The 18,846-nt window shown below is 43.6% G+C and overlaps 2 protein-coding genes across 2 annotated transcripts; one reads left to right on the top strand and one right to left on the bottom strand.

Annotated features, from left to right (window-relative positions):
• Positions 1-7,890: 7,890 nt before the first annotated feature.
• On the top strand, positions 7,891-8,867 carry LOC4338633 (probable calcium-binding protein CML15). Its single transcript, NM_001420460.1, has one exon. The coding sequence runs from the start codon at positions 7,990-7,992 to the stop codon at positions 8,593-8,595; it is 606 nt and encodes a 201-aa protein (NP_001407389.1). The 5' UTR covers positions 7,891-7,989; the 3' UTR covers positions 8,596-8,867.
• Positions 8,868-13,728: 4,861 nt separating this feature from the next.
• LOC4338632 (disease resistance protein PIK6-NP-like) lies at positions 13,729-18,756 on the bottom strand. The gene has a single exon (XM_015783274.3). The coding sequence runs from the start codon at positions 18,498-18,500 to the stop codon at positions 14,172-14,174; it is 4,329 nt and encodes a 1,442-aa protein (XP_015638760.2). The 5' UTR covers positions 18,501-18,756; the 3' UTR covers positions 13,729-14,171.
• Between the last annotated feature and the right edge of the window lie 90 nt (positions 18,757-18,846).

Here is an 18,846-nt window from a genome sequence, read left to right as displayed (position 1 = left end):
CCGCGCCGCTACGCCGCACTGGCACTGCTGCTATGCAGTGTTGCAGGCTGCAGTGTGTGCTGCCACCTCGAGGAGCCGTCTTCGAGCCGATCAGTCGAGTAAAACTGGCAAATGGAGTCACGGAGACCTGCCTCCTAGCTTGCTGCAGTGCGTCGCCGCCGATGCCCGGCTGCCTGCGCTGACAATTTTATGTTTTCTACGAAGTACTTGGGTACCTTTTTCAGTTTTCAGTTTTAAAATTTTGAACTCTTGTGCATTGTGATGTTTTAAGATATTTTATTAATATATCATGGTAAACTTTTGGTGATTTGGTCTATTCTATTCTCATATTAGTATCATTAGATTTGTTGTGTTTAGAAAAATAAAATTAGGTCGGACTACCTATATCCTAAATCCTAGATCCGCCACTGGAAGCAGGGTTGGTGGTTGGAGGTAGCCAGGGTGACAGAGGCTGCTGGAGACACTAGATTCGGAACCCCACTTCTGGATCCAGCTTCCCTTCAATGTGGATGCCCAGATCCATGCGTGGCGAAGCCGATGGTTGATGGGAAGGAGGGAAGTGAGCGATCGGCAGTGAGGTGGGGTGACAGCATGTCGTGGACGTGGGGGGTGCTTGGCCTAGGTGCACTAGGTGGTGGCGTCGGAGGAGGTGAGACCGGAACGCAAGCTAGCTTAGCAGCGGCGTCCATGCACGGAAGATGGTCGGCGGTCGGTGGTAGAGGCGATGCCAGTGCACGAGATGGAGGCACGAGGGATGGACCTTGCAAAGCTGAGATTTGCCCTCCGCCGCTCAAGCGTGGTCCTAAGAAGCGACGTCAGTGTGGGTTGACGACGAGTAGCAGGGATGGTGCGAGCAGCCAAGCAGGGATCATGAGGAGGTTGGACTCGACGAGGCCGGAATGCCGGATCCAGTGCCCTAGAGGCTACGAGTTGACACCAAGACGTGGCGGCATGGTGAGCTCGCATAGATGACCTACGGTGGGATGACCTGTGCGAGATGGCGGCAACGGGGATCACATGCTCGTTAGTGGGTGTTTGGAGAACTGGTTCTCCCCTGGTCTACTGGCGGAAGGCTGCTACTATGACGACTACGCTGTAAAGGTGGTGGGATTATGGCGGCTGATGGTAACAACAGGGAAGCAATGGCATGCGAGGGCGGGAAGTTTGGGGCGAAAGCCCAACCTGTCAGGGCTGACAGTACTAATGACGTTTTCGGGCGCCGCAACCTCCCGAGGGCATTGTTGTGGCTTCCTTTCCCTCACTGGTGCAACCCTTCTATTGAAAATAACATCCCATTTAATTACTGGCGACGATGGCTCCCTAGAGGTGCCATGAAATCCTACCAACCTTTTCTACAGATGATTGTCCTCTTGTGGCAGTAGTTCTGACCTTAATTTATAAGTTGGCTATGCTGGCAGGTCTGAGCGGGGGAGATCCATCTTCTCTCTCATCCTCTCCTTCCATTACTGGAGAAACCCTCATCTCTCCTAGTTTGTAACCCTTTGTAGTCCCGGGTAACAAATCGGGAGAGGGAATCCGGGACTAAAAATCGCTATCTTTAGTCCCGATTCAAATACTCGGGAGTAAAGATGTATCTTTAGTCCCAGTTGGTTTTACCAACCGGGACTAAAGAGGATAGCACCACGTCTCTGGTCCCTATTCTTCTTTTTTTTCATTGTTCTTTGCATATTGATTTCACACAAATCTCACCAAAATCATCACAAATTCCAAATCGAGTTGCTCCCTACATCCTTAAATCAAAGTAACAACATCACAAATCAAAATATTCACATCACAAATTCTAAAAAAATTACATCACAAATACATCACAGATCAAATAACACAGATTCAATGAATCATAAATTATTTAGAAAAAGAAACAAAAAGAAATCCGGCAGCCGCTTCTCTCGTCGCCTCCCCAGCCCGGTGGCCACCGCCGACCGTGCCTGGCCCCCCGCTGCCAGCCTCGCTGGCAGCCGCCCGCTGGCCCCGCCACCGTGCACAGGCCGCCACCGTGCCCCGCTCACTCCTCGCCGGTGCTTCGATTATTCCTATATAAAAGGATAAGACTCTAAGACTAGAGAGAATGAGGAATAGGAAGATAAGGAGAGGATAAGAGTGTGAGAGAGAGAGGAGGAATAGGAGATAGAAATTTTTGAGGATAAGTGCAAGGAATTATATATGGTATATTGATTTTTAGTCTCAGTTGTTAACACCAACCGGAATTAAAGATGTACATAAACTTTAGTCCCGGTTAGGAACAACAACCGGGACTAAAGTTAGGATCTTTAGTCCACTGGGGACCTGACAGCCTCTAACACGAGGTGGAACAACCGGGACTTGCATAAAATTTTTGAATAAGACGAGTGGTCAAATGTTGGTTAAAAAGTCAACGGCGTCATACATTAAAATTAAAATAAAGTAGGATGGAGGGAGTATAATTCTTTTTCCGCTTCATCAATACGAAGCCTCATATTATCGTGGGGGTTGTTTAACAAAAAAAGAAGTAAAATTTGTGCGAAATGCAGCGGCACGCGGTCGTGCCGGCGACTAGTACGTACGTACTTCCCGTGAGTAGGCATGAATCATCATGACTCGCGGGTCGCACGCAAAGTTCACCGCAATTTCATCCGCACACATACGCACGTATACGTGTTTTCTCCGTCCGGTTTGGTACTGGCTAACCTTGATCAGGAATTTGGATAATTATTTCGTCCACACTGGAGATCGTCTCTTGAATTCGGCCTCATCTCTGGTGCAGTTTATGCGAAATGCACTAGCCAGCTACTCCCTCCGTCCAAAAATAAAACAAATCTAATACTAAAAAATCAATCTAGTATAGACGTGACACATCCTAGTACAATAAATCGGGATATACCTCTGTCCAGATTCATTGTACTGAATATATCACATCCATTACTGGATTGTTTTTTTACGGAGGAAATAGCTAGCTTCAGATTTGGTCTAGTTGAAACCGTACAAGCCACGTATACGTACGTACGGTACCACGACACGATTGCTAGCTTGACCCCCAACGACGTATGGTACCGTACGGTACAGCATACGGCGACGATATATATGTCGGTATCGGTACATGCTACTCCCTTCATGGTTTTTAAGTTTTTGCTTGTGCTGTTTGATTATTCGTCTTATTTAAAAAATTTAAAATTATTATTTATTTTATTTATGACTTACTTTATTATCCAAAGTACTTTATTATCCAAAGTACTTTAAGCACATCTTTTCGTTTTTTATATTTGCACAAAATATTTAAATAAAACGAGCGATTAAACAATGCAAGAAAAAGTCAAAAATCCCTTATATTATGGAACGGAGGGAGTGGTATGCTACATACGCATGCACGCACAGGCACGGCGATAAATATCCATCTTGATGCACGGATTGAAAGGAAGCTAGGTGTTGTTGCTGGTTAGCGATATTTCGTTAACACGCGCTCTATCTAGCCGTGTCCTTTATCTATATATATCGCCATCCTGTCAGCGATATCAGTAATTAATTCGACCGGGATACTTTGGTTGGCTGAAAGCCTGAAAGCAGCCCTTTGATTTTGCAGTATGCAAGATATATTGGTTCATCCAAATTCTCCACAATACGTTTCTAAAAACGAAAAAAAAAACTCTCCACGTACGTTGGCTCGATCCCACCCATAATTTCAATTGGATTCATTTGCATGGTTTCTACTGACAAATAATTGTTATTTAATTTGAAGCGTTTTTTTTCTAGAAAAACCTAGCAGTTTTTTTGTTAAAAAGAAAGAACAATCTAATGGCACACCAACACACCTAAATAAAACCATTATGGTAAATTCGGACAAATGAATAACGGTTATTGAAATCATTAGATTACTTTGTTGAGGAACATATGCGACAGCCTATACTCATTCTAAAATATATAAACGATTTTTATGTAAAAGTCCCTTAGGCCATTCCCAACCTAAAACACTAGATATAATTACTATAAACTCCACATTATCAAGAAACTAGTATTATACACTACTCTTCCAATGCAAACATACTATTCCATACTTAAATTTAATGTTACTTATCTCACATGATGTCTTGGATATTGTGTAGAAATCATGTCTCATGCAAGACATGGTTTCCTTCTCTTTCCTCATTTATTCACTTGTCACATCATTTTTTATCCTAGGTGGCAGTTTAGACATCATCCTAGTCATTGGATTGGGAATGGCCTTATATTTATAACGAAGGCAGTAAAGCAAGTTCATGGGGATTCAATCACCCTGTTGACGACACGTGGCTAAGCCCTTTTGTCGCGTGTGTCGTTTGTGCATGCTCGGTTTCAGCGAAGTATGCATTGATCACATTGCTATGTTAAAGGCAACCACAATACTCCCTCCATCCCATAATATAAGGGATTTTAAATTTTTGCTTGCAACGTTTGACCACTCGTCTTATTCAAAAAATTTTAAAATTATTATTTATTTTATTTATGACTTATTTTATTATCTACAATACTTTAAGCATAACTCTTCATTTTTTATATTTGCAAAAAAAATTGAATAAGACGAGTGGTTAAACGTTGCAAGCAAAAACTGAAAATCCCGGGACAGAGGGAGTATAATGTAAGAAGAAATCGGGTAGTAAGAAGCTCCTACAATCTGGTAGCAATAGACCTATTACCAGGTCATAAGAACTTAACAAATAGTATTAAAATTTCTCTCTTCCATTCATTCCCTATTACTCCATCAGCCATTCATCTTTCCTCCTATATCTATCTCATTTTTCTATTGTAATATATGGCTCCACTTTACTATTTACTTTTAGCAATATATATATTTTTATGATAAATTCAACAACTATTACCTATTTTTAAAGGGTACATCTTACGAAGTATTTGGACACTATACATTGAGGATGTCCTAAATTGGTTAAAGAACATGTGCCACTTGGTCCAATTGGAGTCGTGCTAGTACTGCCACGTACGTACGCGTGGATCTGCCTTGACCGATCACGTACGACCGCGACCAATTGTAGTATTACGATTATATTACAGGGGGTTAATTAGTCGCCAGGTATAACGCGCTTATTTGGTGGACTTATTATCTACGTGCGTGCTTATTATCGTTGCTTAGCTGACTCGATGTGGCAACTGCCGACTATAATTAAAGAACATGTAAAAAGATGAAGAGAAACACGGCCGTACAAACTGGGCATCGTCCTGAGACATTATTTGAGACTTCGATTTCGGTCGGTTTGTCAACTCCCAACGCCTGTCATGTACTGATTATATCTTAATTAATTTTATTGCACGTTATTCTTGTTGCGTTGAAATATTATACTAGCTTTGTTCACACGTACAGATTCGAATGTACTGTGGACACAACAAATGTGTAAAAGGTTCTTGGTTAAATTTTTCGCATTTGATCAGGCCATGAAAAAGTGTAGTTTTACAAGTATCACATATTAATATTGTCTCCGGTTAAAAAGAACATGCGCGGTTTGATTTTTCTTTTCACATCTTCAGTGTGTGAATCTAAACATAATTTTGTATCGGAATAAATTCATAAAATATACTGTGATTAAAAGATTTTAAAAATACTTTTTCAAGACACAATATTCCCATATTTCGAAAGGAGTAAGCATTTTACTAAAAGTTTGATAGTAGTGTATGCAACACTACTTAAAACTACTCCCTCCGTTACAAAATGTTTGACACTGTTGATTTTTTAACACATGTTTGACCGTTCGTCTTATTCAAAAAAATTTGTGAAATATGTAAAACTATATGTGTACATGAAAGTATATTTAACAATGAATCAAATGATATGAAAAGAATAAATAAATAATTAATTTTTTTGAATAAGACGAATGGTCAAATACGTACTAAAAAAATCAACGGTGTCAAACATTTTGAAACGGAGGGAGTAGTTTTTTTTTAGACGATCAAAAGTGATTTTCATAAACTGGTGTTACACCCTCCTAGCCACATGTGTCTGTATAAATCGGAATTTTCTCATACGAGCATCTCACAAACCATAAGCGAAAACTATTTTCATGAGCAGGCATGTTAAGTCACCCGGCTCACAATATTTTCTCCAAAAATTGAAAAAAAAAAGAAAAAGAGAATGCAGTAGTACAAAACTGAAGGGGAACTCATCTGAGAAAATCATTTCCGTACCAGCAGCAAACGGGTAAGGATAGGACAAAAATCTTGAAACCGCAGCAGAGCAAAGGAAACAAAAACGGCAAGACCGGATACGTCGGTCGCTCCCCACGTCCCGAGGACGACCGACGACGGCGACGCGGCAGCTGATCAAGCGCGCGACCCGCGGCGAAGTGACGCGCCACCACCACGCCCATGCACTGGGGGGTGATCGAATTACTCAACTCCACTACGAGCTCTGCCCACTCTAGCGTGAGCTCACTCCGTCTCTTGATACGTGTCTCTGTATATTACTTCCTCAGTTTTCAAAATGTTTGACACAGTTAACTTTTTAAGCATGTGTTTGATCATTCGTCTTATTAAAAAAATTAAGTAATTATTTATTTTTTTCATATCATTTGATTTATTGTTAAATATACTTTCATGTACGTATATAGTTTTACATATTTCACAATTTTTTAATAAGACGAACGGTCAAACATATGCTAAAAAGTCAACGGTGTCAAATATTTTGAAACGGAGGGAGTTCTAGCACAAATTAAAATTCAGCAAGTAAGAATTAAAATCTCTCTCATTTAGTACGTGAAAGAATTGGTAGAAATTGAAATAAGAGGTGATTGAAAGAAGTATGTGATTTGTTAAAAATATAAAGCAGGTAGAGGGGAATGGTTATAATTGGTTGAAAGAAGAAGTAGGTGAGAAAATAACTTTATTTTAGAACAAGTAGTTGTTATGTTAGAAATAGTTTTTTGAAACGAAGATAGTATTGTGGAATAGGTTTTAAACCATAACGAAACAATTATTTTAGGACCGAAGGAATTACCACTCTTAGATGTGCAGTCAAAACGTACGGGGCGATAGAAACGAACGGGCTTGGACACCTATAAAGTGCGGTAGTACACAACACACAACACAGGTACAACCGTACGCTCAGGACGAGGAGTACAAAAACGGTACGACTGAACTGTACTCCCTCCGAAAAAAAAAGGCAAACCTTATATTTTGGTGTCCAATTTTGACTGTCCGTCTTATATGAAATTTTTTTATAATTCATATTTTCATTGTTGTTAGATGATAAAACATTATTAATATTTTATGCATGACTTATTTTATTAATTTTTTTTATAATTTTTTTAAATAAGACGGACAGACACGGAAACAAGGGTGTCTTTTTTTTTTTTTTGGATGGAGGGAGTACCTAGTTTTGTTGTTGTTGCCTTCCCTTTCGCCGCTTCCCTCCCTTCCTCAGGGCTGATATTTCACCGGATGACGCCGATCGAGGTGTGAGGCGATGACACAAGGGACGATGAACGGATGAAGCGAGCCAGACGAACGCGACCCCGTCGCTTTCTACTATTGCAGCAGCAAAAACTCCGGCTCCCGCCGCAGAACACGGCCCCGGGAGCCGACCGACGAGCCGTCACCCTGTGTCCGTTCGTCGCGTCTTCCCTCCCTGGCAGCTCTATCCGTATCGGCTTCCAGAAACAGCGGAAACGAGCCGAGCCAGCGACAAAACGACGCGCAAAAACCGTCGAACCAAACTGCGCGCGCGCGCTGGCCACCACCACCAGTCCAGCCATCCCAGGTGGGCCCCACCTGTCAGCCTCCCCCCTCACCGCCCACGTGTAACCGTCCCGTCCCCCCCCCCCCCCCCCAACCCGCCGAATTCTTAACGGAAACGCCTCCCTCCACGCGTTCCCCCGACTTCCTATATAATCCCCCACCCCGCGCCTCTCCCGCCGCATCGATCCACCAGATCGCAATCCGAAATTCAGAGATCCAAATTCGCCCACAAGAATTCACCTCTGCTTGTTGATCGGAGAGGAGGAGGTGTTCGTCGAGATGGGCAAGGTGAGGGCGTTCTTCTCGCGCAAGGGCAGGGGGAACAGCAGCGGCAGGTCCAGGTCGATGCGGGAGGCGGCGATGAACGTGGACTGGTCGCCGAGGCCGTCGGATCTCGCCGCCGCCGCCGCCGCGAAGCCCCGCCCGCCCGCGGCGGAGGACGAGACGGAGCGGGTGTTCAGGAAGTTCGACGCGAACGGCGACGGGCGGATCTCGCGGGCCGAGCTGGCGGCGCTGTTCCGCAGCGTGGGCCACGCCGTCACCGACGACGAGGTGGCGCGGATGATGCAGGAGGCCGACTCCGACGGCGACGGCTACATCTCGCTCGGCGAGTTCGCCGCCATCAGCGCCCCGCCGCCCGGCGACGCCGCCGCCGCCGAGGAGGACCTGCGCCACGCCTTCGGCGTGTTCGACGCCGACGGCAACGGCGTCATCACCCCCGCCGAGCTGGCCCGCGTCCTCCGCGGCATCGGCGAGGCCGCCACCGTCGCCCAGTGCCGCCGCATGATCGACGGCGTCGACCGCAACGGCGACGGCCTCATCAACTTCGAGGAGTTCAAGCTCATGATGGCCGCCGGCGCCGGCTTCGGCAGGATCGCTTCTTGATTCCAAATTCAATCCCTCCTCCGCCATGGATGATGGACACCTCACCGCTCATGTTCTTTCATTCTTTAATTATTATTAATTGTAAATATAGATAAATCACGCGGAATGATTAATTACCGCGTAGTAATTTCTACTAATTAGTTGCAGATACCACACGAACATAATCCCGTTTGGTTTTGTACAGAGTGTACACACTGGAATCGTAATAACGATCCCCCAAAAAAAATATATATCAAATTTCAGTCTTATTATGGCATCGAATTCGACTCCAATTCGCTTCATCCATCTTCTCTCTACCTCAATGTCTCATTGTGAATGGTGAATTTCCCACCAAATTTGATGTGATTTCACGTTCGATTCTACTATTCTAGCCGTTGGGTTCTTTTCTGGAAGTGACAGGAGCGAGCAAGCTTCATGTGAGCTTACTATTCAACTGAATTGCGTACTTGGAGCCGTGACTCTGACAAAAGAGACGGAAAGAAAACGACCCTGTTATGAGTCTATTTCAAACTGTCCTCGTGAAAGCAACCCTTCAACCTTGGACAAAACCTAATCAATGAAATCTGTAATTGTAGCCCAAACTTGTAAATCTCTCCTGTCAAATCTTAAAACACTGAAATTAATTCTCGGCAAAATGACACACCACCAACATCATAAATTCCACGCATTGTTTACGCCAAGTAGGACATTATGCAGATTGATTATGATTAGACATACATACAGGTTTCAAGGTTTGAGAAGGATAAGGACTGTATGCAGATTATACAGATTTTCACGGATCATTGGTGAAGATTTAGCAATGGGTAAATTTACCATCCTTCGGATGGTACCGGGGAATGCCACATTTTGTAATGTTAAACTTGATACCTTCAGGTATTTTATCAAGGATCGTAAAATTTCTCTTTAGCAAGTAGTTCTCTTGTGTTCCATCAAACTGTGCTCGTCTTTTATTTTCTCTAATTTGCAGTTATTTTGAACTGCAGATCTATAATAATTGGTTATAGCTTCTTCGACGGCGTGACGTAAACGCCCGAATAAATTTATTATCCTAAAAAGAGACTAGATAGCAACAAGATGGCATTGACAACGTTGTTGACAACAATCTGCAGTGGATTGGCGGGAGCAGAAGAAGCTGGCTTTGCCATGGACAGAGTAGGACGATCGATCGATCGATCAGGTTGCCAAACCTCACCTGACAGGTCGAAATCGACGCTGCTGCTGCTAGGCCATGTTTCGATGCCCCATTTCGGTCAAGGGGGGAATCAATCAATCAATGCATCAGCGTGCATGCCAGCGTGATGAGAACGCTGTGATCGTGAACGCATCAGGTGCCCCCTTACCTAACTGCAGATGCATGATGAGAAGTTGCATGGGACTTGACAGGAAATTCAGTCACATGAGCAGGAGGAACCAGTAGGAAGAACAGGTGAAATTTACATGGCATTGTAAGTAGCAGAGTTGATTTTCTTTGCAATGGCATCATCACCTTCCTTGAGTAGTGAGTGGGTTAGTGAAAATTGTTGTAGCTTAGGTGTGACTTTGGTCTGAAAATTTTGGCCGGTACTAGGTTAGATACTTAGATCTGTCCCTTGGAAGTAGGCTGGAAATTTACCAAAGTTTACCTCTTGTTTTGTGAGAAGTTCAGTTGGTGGTACAGTAATCCTTTTCAGAAAGTTTACTGAGCCCACGAGTCAAGAACTCGCTGAGATTCCTTCCTGCCTGGTAGAGGCTTCTTCTCATTTCGGCAGTGTGAGTTGGAAATATCTGAAGAAGAGTTGGCATCTTTGTAGAAAAGGTGGTGACAATTGGTTATCTGATAGCTCCATGATGTAGGGCTACATATCTGAGGTAGCTGTTGCTTGGTTTGCAGCTTAGCAGAGGGTATTTTTCTTCTTTCGGCAGTTCATTTGGTAGACGCTAATTCAGTAGGGTTGGCCAAACCTTTTAGTTTTAGATAACAAACCGTCCAAGAAAGCATAGACTCCAGTCACACCAAAAAATGCATATTGCATTTGCCGGGAATAAATGTGTGCAAAGTGGGGCGGCTGTCACATTTTCAATATGGCGACTTTGTAATAGGCTGTTGCAAACCTAGACCTAGTTTTACGAACTAATCTGAGTATATTCTTTAATCTTTATCAAAAAATTTCTGACTCTGCAACCTATGCCTAGTTTTATGGACGAAAAAATATTTGAAGAAATTCGATGGTGTATTCTTCTGGCTCAACTTCTTCGATTCCGCTTCTCTTAAGAGAAACCTGCAATTTTCGATTTTTTTTTTCTGGCTTCAATATCTTGCTTGAGGAATTGTGAAGTTGTTCAGTGCATGGTTTAGATTTACTCCATCCGTTTTATAATGTAAGTCATTCTCGCATTTCCCACATTCATATAGATGTATGCCTAGATTCACTAACATCTAGAATGTGGGAAATACTAGAATGACTTACATTATCAAACAGAGGGAGTACTAAATTTTCTACTTTCACTAAGTTCCATCCGTAAATGACCACAAATACATATCTATATCTATATCTATATACCTAATTAAAAAATACATAAGGCTTCCGGTTTTATTTTCGTCCGTTAGTGTATTTTTTTCCGCCGATTTCTTTTTTTTTTCACCTCTCTTTTTCTTTTTTTCTCCATTTTTCTCGGTTTTATTCCCGTCCACTTTTTTCATGGGCTGGTGCGGCTGCTGGGCCTGAGCGGACATAGAGATGAAGGCCCAAGAGGGAGCAGAGGAAGCGGGGCAGCTGCTGGGCCTAAGCGGATAGAGGGATGGCGACCCAAGAGGGAGGAAAGGAAGCGGGCTGGCTCGGGGGAGGAGGAAGGAAGAATGGGCCAGATTTGGCCCATACTTAGGAGAGGGATTTCAGTTTGTTTTTTTAAATTAATTATTAAAATTAGCAATTGAGTTTTGAAAAATTCAAAAAACAAATCTAGAGAGTGTGGTTAATCATAAAGAATTTAATAAAAACACTTACCATATTTAGATTTAATTCTACACGTACCGGTCTAAAATACACCTACTTACTTAAAAATACACAATACACAAGTATTCTAGAAAATTTACATGTGTCGACCTTTATTACGTCGTTGTGCGTCATCCCGCTTTCTCATACTATCCGCTTTGTCCGTTGTCTGCACAGGAGTAGGAGAGAACACAATAATTGATAGGTGCGTGCATCCATGCTGGAGTATTCGAGAAACACATGATTTTATCATGACGAAACTTGAACCCTACAAATCCGATGTTTACTGCATTTTTTTCCATTGCAACCCACGAGCATGTTAATTGATATTCTTTTTCGTTGTTTTCTCCCTTTTTTTTCGTCCACTTTTTTTTTCTTTTTCTGGGTTTTTCCTATGCGGTTTTTTTCGTCGCCATTTTTCTACGTCATGGTTTTTTCGCACGCGGAAGGATGTACGTCACCGGTAAGGATTTATTTTTTAAAAAAAATCTGGTTTTTTTTCCATCGTCAAGGAAAACCATAGCGTCATCGCCACGTCGATCAGCCTTCCCATGCGTTTCCTTCTCCAATTGATTACAAAAATCGATTCTCCACTACTTTCTCATCATTTTATTCATGATTTCCCCTTTTAATTTGTCTTTAATTCACCAGAATGATTTCCCCTTTTAATTTGTCTTTAATTCACCAGAATCGATGGGGAGGATCGGCTCCGGTATCGTATGGACACATGATTGTCTTTTGAAGGTTGAAGATGGCAATCGGTTGTGTGAGCTGGAGCGAAGAGAGGCAGGTCGAGCGAAGAGAGGTAGCAGACTAGTCTGTAGCTAAAAACTAATTATGAGTACCCGTTGCAACACAGGGGTATTTTTCTAGTCCAAAGTAATAAATGCAGGAGTTTCATCGCAACTGCTAATTTATTATCAACGATTGTAAATACTCTCCCGTGATTATATATAATACCTTCCTGCAACTGTAGATATCTCCTAACTATTGTTCAATAGATAAACATAATGTGCTCTCGTCCTCGCTTCACGCAAAAAATTAAACTCAGTGTTACCGCTCTCAGGCATCCAATGCTTATAAACTACTCAAATCCTTTCCAAACCATCGAAAATGGGAATATTTAACTATTTCTCACTCTTAGATGTGACAATTAACGGTTTACCACCTAAACCCACATGTCATAAACACATAAATATTCACATGTTATTAATATATGGGTGATAAATATTTAAATGCCAAACTTGCTGAGAGTGACAAATAGTTAGTTAAATGTTTAAAGAAGCTTCAGGCGCCTGCTTGTATATATGGCCAAATGGGCCACCCAGCTCGGCTTGGCCCGGGCACAGCGAGGCACAGCGGTCCAGGCATGACCCAATAAGAGTCGGGCCGCGTCGGGCCGACCCGATGGCACGATCAGCACATCATGCTTATTCTTGGAATAAGTCTATTATACCTCCCTCCTATTTGGGCCGTGTCTTACATATGGTTGGAATAAGTCTATTTTGCTCCCTCCTCTTTAGGACGCGCCTTATATGCCTGTAATAAGTCTATATTGCCTCCCTCCTCTTTGAGCCATTCTTTAAAATTCATATTAATCCATTTTTCAAAAAAAGTTAATATGTAATTAATTATGCGCTAATAAGTCGCTCCATTCTGCGTGCACCGCACATTAGTTCCCAACTAGGAACAACGAACGCAGATTTCACAAGTAGGTAAGTTGTGCTTCCATTCTTATGTGCAGGTGATTTGGTTTACTGTGAAACCAAATGATTAAGTAGTGTTTTGTTGTTATTCATAATTTTGTTCAACCACTGCTGATTGAGATGTCTAAGACATGCGCAGTGAGCGCACGTATGCAAACATAAAAGATGTGTAACTTGCGTAACTTTATTTGGCTGGTCAGGAATATCGGAGTAGAACTTCAGTATCGTGGTGGTGCAACCGTGTTTTTGTTTTTCGAGAAACTGGTCTCTCTTTTTTTTTTTTCGCTTCACAAGAAGATTTCACGAACTCAGCTGCTATTGTTTTCCGGTTTAGTTTTGTGTTCTCTCATCACTGCCACATGATTGAAGAAACAATATCCATGTAAACTCTTATATATTGGTCCATTGTAAGCATCTTCTCCTGTAATTATTTCTCACAAATTCCCGTAGCAACGTGCGGGATATCATCTACTAGAGTATTATAAATCCACATTCACACAACACAACTGTTACATTGACGTGCAAGGTGTCACTTATTTCATGGAACCATAAACACACATCACACATCCAAATTCAAAGGAAAAACGCATGGGCACAGCCATATATGCCCGCACACACAAAGCGGCACTCACTCGAGACATGGACACTCGCATGCATTCAGACATGCATGCAGGGCATCCTGAACAAGAGCCAAGCACAACACAATCACATCCGACTCGGCACAGGAGCAAGCTTGCAGTAATTTTGTAAGCATACGGCATACCGCTCCGCGCGGAACAAATGAAGGAAACACACACACACTTACACAACAGAACACAAGCAAGAACAAGCAAATCATGGGCGAAGCACACATATTTACGATGGAGCTTGCACACACACAAGTTAGCAGTACCGGGAATCAGCGATGAGTGGACGGAAAGATGGAGAAGAATGCAGACTTTTTCTTGTTAGCTAGTGTCGGTCCTCCTTTTGGTTCATCCTGAACCTGTGTTCTCTTGTGTATAAGTTTCTTGTTATGTGCATTGATATCTCTCCACACTTGAAGAGGGACACTTTTGCCTTCTAACTCAAGCTCCTTCAATTCCGGGAGGTTGTCAATTCCAGAGAGAGACTCTAGCTCGGTGAAGGACCAGGTAATCTTCTCAAGCTTACAGGCAGATTCCTTGGCGAAGTTGATGCCCGAGATCTTGGAGCACGTGATAGTAAGATGTTTGAGCTTGGGAAACTCATCTTTGTTGAAGGTAAGATGGCTTTCGTCATAAGATTTGTCCAAGAGCAGTAGCCAGCACAATTTTGGTTTCTTCGCGAGGATTTGTAGATCACCTTGCTTCAGGCAAGTATCGGAAAGAGTTACCTTGGCAATATGATTGGCAGTGGCAAATAATGAAAGAATGGTCTTATTACCCTTCAAGTCAATCTCCATCAATTTTGCAAGGCCGTCGACTCCATCAAGAGACTCTATGTTTGTATTGGACAAGACAATCTTCTCGAGCTCAGGAGCTCCACCTTCAAATTTGATGTCAGTCTGCATGTGGTGACCCTCAACAAGAAAGTACTTGAGATGCTTGAATTCTTTCTTCTTGAAGGTGAGTGCGCTCTTTTCAGCAGAAGTTGCTCCATCTTTATGTACAATTATATCAGTAGAGTCTGTCCAATCTTCAAGTATAACTGGATCAGCGGAAACTGTTCCAGCTTCAGGTGATAGAACAAGCTGCTCGTTTTCCTTCAACTCGAGCTCCTTTAGGTTTGGAAGGGCACCGACCCCACAAAGATGCTTTATGCTGGTGCGGAATAGCACGATCTTCTCGAGCTCAGGAGCTGCTCCTTTTTTAAAGTTGATCATGTCAGTCTCGTGGAGCTGCTCAACAAGAAAATTCTTGAGATGTGGGAATTCTTCCGTCTCAAAAGTGAGCTCCTTTTCTGTGTATGCATTTTGTCGGAGTCTGACGCAGCATAATTTGGGAAGCATGGTGATGTGGACCAGATTTTTCTTTTTCAATGAGGTGTGTCTCAGAGTTACCTTGGCAAGTTCGTTGCTACCTTTAGCGAACATTGTTAGAAGCCGAACAATTTTTGTGGGTCCATCAATGCTTAGGCTCTCAAGAACCTTGGGGGGCTGTATCAAGTGATTGTACAGATCATGTGGTAGCACCTTTTGCTCGTTGTCAGTATCACCCTCATTTCTGGTTTTAAGTATAGTGATGGAAAGAGACTGGAGGCATTCTTTTAGGTCACTCATGGCCCAAAGCAGATTCTTGAGGTGATTTTCGTTGTTAACGATAACCACACCAAGCTTCCTCAGTTGCCCTAGCTTTCTAATTTCTTTTAACTCAGCTCCATTCCTTGAATAAGCCTTCACATTGGACAATACCTCCATATTTTCCATTTTGTTGATTTTGCGTGGGATCAAGACAGCTGAGCGCAATGGCTTGCCCATTTCATGACTTGTGCTTGGATCAACTTGACCAGCAAGTAGGCGCCTCAGCTTTAGGAGCACAATATTTTTTGTTGCATGCTCAGACACTTTGGTTTGACGGATATCCAATACCTCAAGCTCATGGAGGTTGTTGATTTCATGAGGCAGATCAGCAACATCTGTTCTCCTTAGGCTTAGATACTTAAGATGTAAAATGCTGCAGATGTCCTTGAGGTGGTTCTTGTCCAAGTGATATTGACAGCCTTCCAGATCTAGCAACTTTAGCAGATGCAGTTTATGTAAATATCTAGGGAGTTTCTCCACAACCGTGTCAATGGTGTCAGAGGCACAGAGTCGAAGACCACTGAAGGTGGAGAAATGATGCGCCCGAAGTTGTGACAGGCGCATATCCAAAATGTGCTCTTTCTTGGCGATTTTGGTGATAAAGTCATGGACTAGACCATCTACCTTGCAGCTTTTGACCTTTCCTGCAGCACTAAGCTCAACAGGAGTAACAAACCACCGGTCGATGAGAGCTTGAAAACATCGTTTTCCATGACGCACTACAGTTGGCCAGTCTTCATTTGTTATTAACTCTTCTATAGCCCATCGCTCTATCAAGGTTGACCTTTTGATTTCGTGACCTTGAGGGAAAATAGCTAGGTACAACAAGCATGTCTTGTGTTCCCTTGGCAGATCTCTGTAGGAGAACTTGAATATCATCTTAGCTTTAGTAGCATAAGCGTCCGTTGAGTTTCCGAATACCTGCAGGGAGCCAAGCAACCTGCGTAGTTCTTCATAACTCCTGTTGGGATTTGCATACATAGCATGGGCGAACATCCTCATGCAGAATTCATTTGGATCACACTTAACCAATATGTCGCGGAAGATCTGGGAATTGTTGTTGCCACCTTCATTCTCCCTTTGGCTTGTCATCTTCAGCACAATATCATAGTAGAGACCAACAAGGGAATATGTTATAGGCTCCCACGGTGTTGAACAAAATCCTTGGGCCTTCTGGTTGTTGTTTGTGATCACTATCACTGCATTGCCATTGGAGCAATCCAACAGGCTCAAAGCATTTTTTATCCCCTCCCACTCGGATATGTAGCCTCTATCATCAATGAGGATGAAAAGGGTCCTTTTTCTTTCTAGAGGCACCTTAATCTTGTCCACTATCCCTTTGATGAACAGTGAAAATTTAATTGCTGACGATATCTCCCCAACCTTCTCATTGGTTTCTTGTATTGCAGCATTAGTACCTTTTGCCTTAGTGTCCCTTGGGTTCTCATTCATCTTCTCCTCTGTTTCTGAGATGGCAGCATCAATAACACTATTTTGATCACGAACACCCTGCAGGACACCTTTGGCTAGTTCCTTGACAGAGTTGCCTTCCGGAAGCTGGGACCAGCGAAGCAACTCCCGAACGATGTCTAGTGCAATCTTGTGGTTGTTGAGGATTTCTTTGATGTGATCCTCACCCAATGTAGTAGCAGTATTGGTACTGGTTTCCTTGGCGTGTGAGGGCTTAGTGTCTAGGAACACCTTCTGCAGGATGTCTAGGTATTGGATATCATCCAATTGAATTGGGGGCTTAGGCACGACAGATTCCATGTGTTGTTTAAGCATCATGGCCGTCTCCTGCATTATCTTGGTATCCGATGATCTTCCTATAATGCTGAGCCCTTCACTGTTTAGCATGAGCCGCAATGCCTGGTGGAGCATGCCAATGGAGATATCAGTTGTAGCTTTCAAGTACTTTGTTCCTTCAATCTTGTTGTTCTTGACTTCTTCAGTTGTTCCACTGACTTCTCCAATCTTGCGCTTTACTTCTTCAATCTTGTCGTCGATATTCATTTTTTCAATCTCTTTCCATATTTCATCATGTGTGTTCAGTTTGTCTTGAAATGCTTTCCGTCGTTTTTCGTCATCAGCCTCGCCTTGACCTGTGCCGTGCTGTTTGCATTGAAACAAGATGTAATAGAGGATCTCCCACGGTAGTACCGGAAGATCCCATGGGTGGTGCAATGCCTGGAGGTTGATCGAGAAACTCTTGTCGAAATGTGCAGTTGCCAATTCCAATGCTCCTTGTGCAGCAGCAGAGGATGCACCTGCATCCAGTGCAACAATGGCAATGGATGGTATCGAGGATGGACCCTGTTGTCCTGGTTCCTGCTCACGGCTGGTGCTGACCCAGTTGACTAGCTTCTCGGCACAAAAGTCCTCCAGAGTGCGATGCTCTTGAATTCCTCGACGGAGATCAAGATCGCCAGTCATAGCTGCCACCACTTGATGGAGAGTGTCGTTGTCATCATCGTCTTCATCTTCTATGACCCCAGGCGCTGCAGCAGAACCTCGAGATGGGGTTGAAGATGGCAGAATTTGTGCCGCCCTTCCCTTGCTTGGGATCTCCACGCCATACCTCAACCGCCGCTTGCCAACATCGCTCACCCGGTCCCTGAGCTCACGCAGCCGCAGGGCTGCGTTTTGCTGGTCATGCATCTTTCGCACCAGCCAATAGGTCCACCAGATGTAGCGCCGGACACCGCCCCTGGCGAGGTGGACCGCCAAGTCGCCGCTTCGAAGGTAGTCGTCGACGCAGTTGCTGCAGTCGTGGGCGAGGTCCCGGACCTGCTTCATCCACGTGCGGACCTGCTTGTCGTGCCCGCTGGCGAGATGCGCCGTCCTGGACATGCTCTCCATCTCCTCCCTGATGAACTCCACGTCGCTCCCCATGCGGCCCAGCAGCTGCGCCTCCTTCTGGAGGAGGCCCAGCAGCGAGCTCACAGCTCCGGACGCGAGCTCGGCCATTGCTGCGCCGCCACTCCACCGCCGGCTGCCCGGCGTATGTCTGGCTAGCTAGGAAGGGTGTGTGGATTTGTCTTTTCTTTTATCTTTATGAGCTGTGCTGGTCTTTCATCAAGATTGATCTCTAATGCTTTGATTTGGCTGTGTCATGGTGCCTGGTTTCTTTTCTCCTTTATTTTGGTGGTGGCAACCGGGCAAGCATTATACTTCCATCCAGGATTCTTTGAGTCTTATCTTTAGATTAGTACCATGTCCCTTACTTTAGTTCTTTGTTTATTCTTTTTTTGCCTTTGGCTGTTTGTGTTTAGCATATATTGATTCTAAACATGACGTACATGGAGAACGCTCT

The sequence above is a fragment of the Oryza sativa genome, chromosome 5 (genome assembly GCF_034140825.1).
Source record: "Oryza sativa Japonica Group chromosome 5, ASM3414082v1".
Lineage (NCBI taxonomy): Eukaryota > Viridiplantae > Streptophyta > Magnoliopsida > Poales > Poaceae > Oryza > Oryza sativa.
This window is presented reverse-complemented; position numbering and strand designations above follow the sequence as displayed.

Excerpts from the sequence above, each read along its gene's own strand:
- LOC4338633 (NM_001420460.1), top strand. The coding sequence starts at position 7,990 with ATGGGCAAGGTGAGGGCGTTCTTCTCGCGCAAGGGCAGGGGGAACAGC.
- LOC4338632 (XM_015783274.3), bottom strand. The coding sequence starts at position 18,500 with ATGGCCGAGCTCGCGTCCGGAGCTGTGAGCTCGCTGCTGGGCCTCCTC.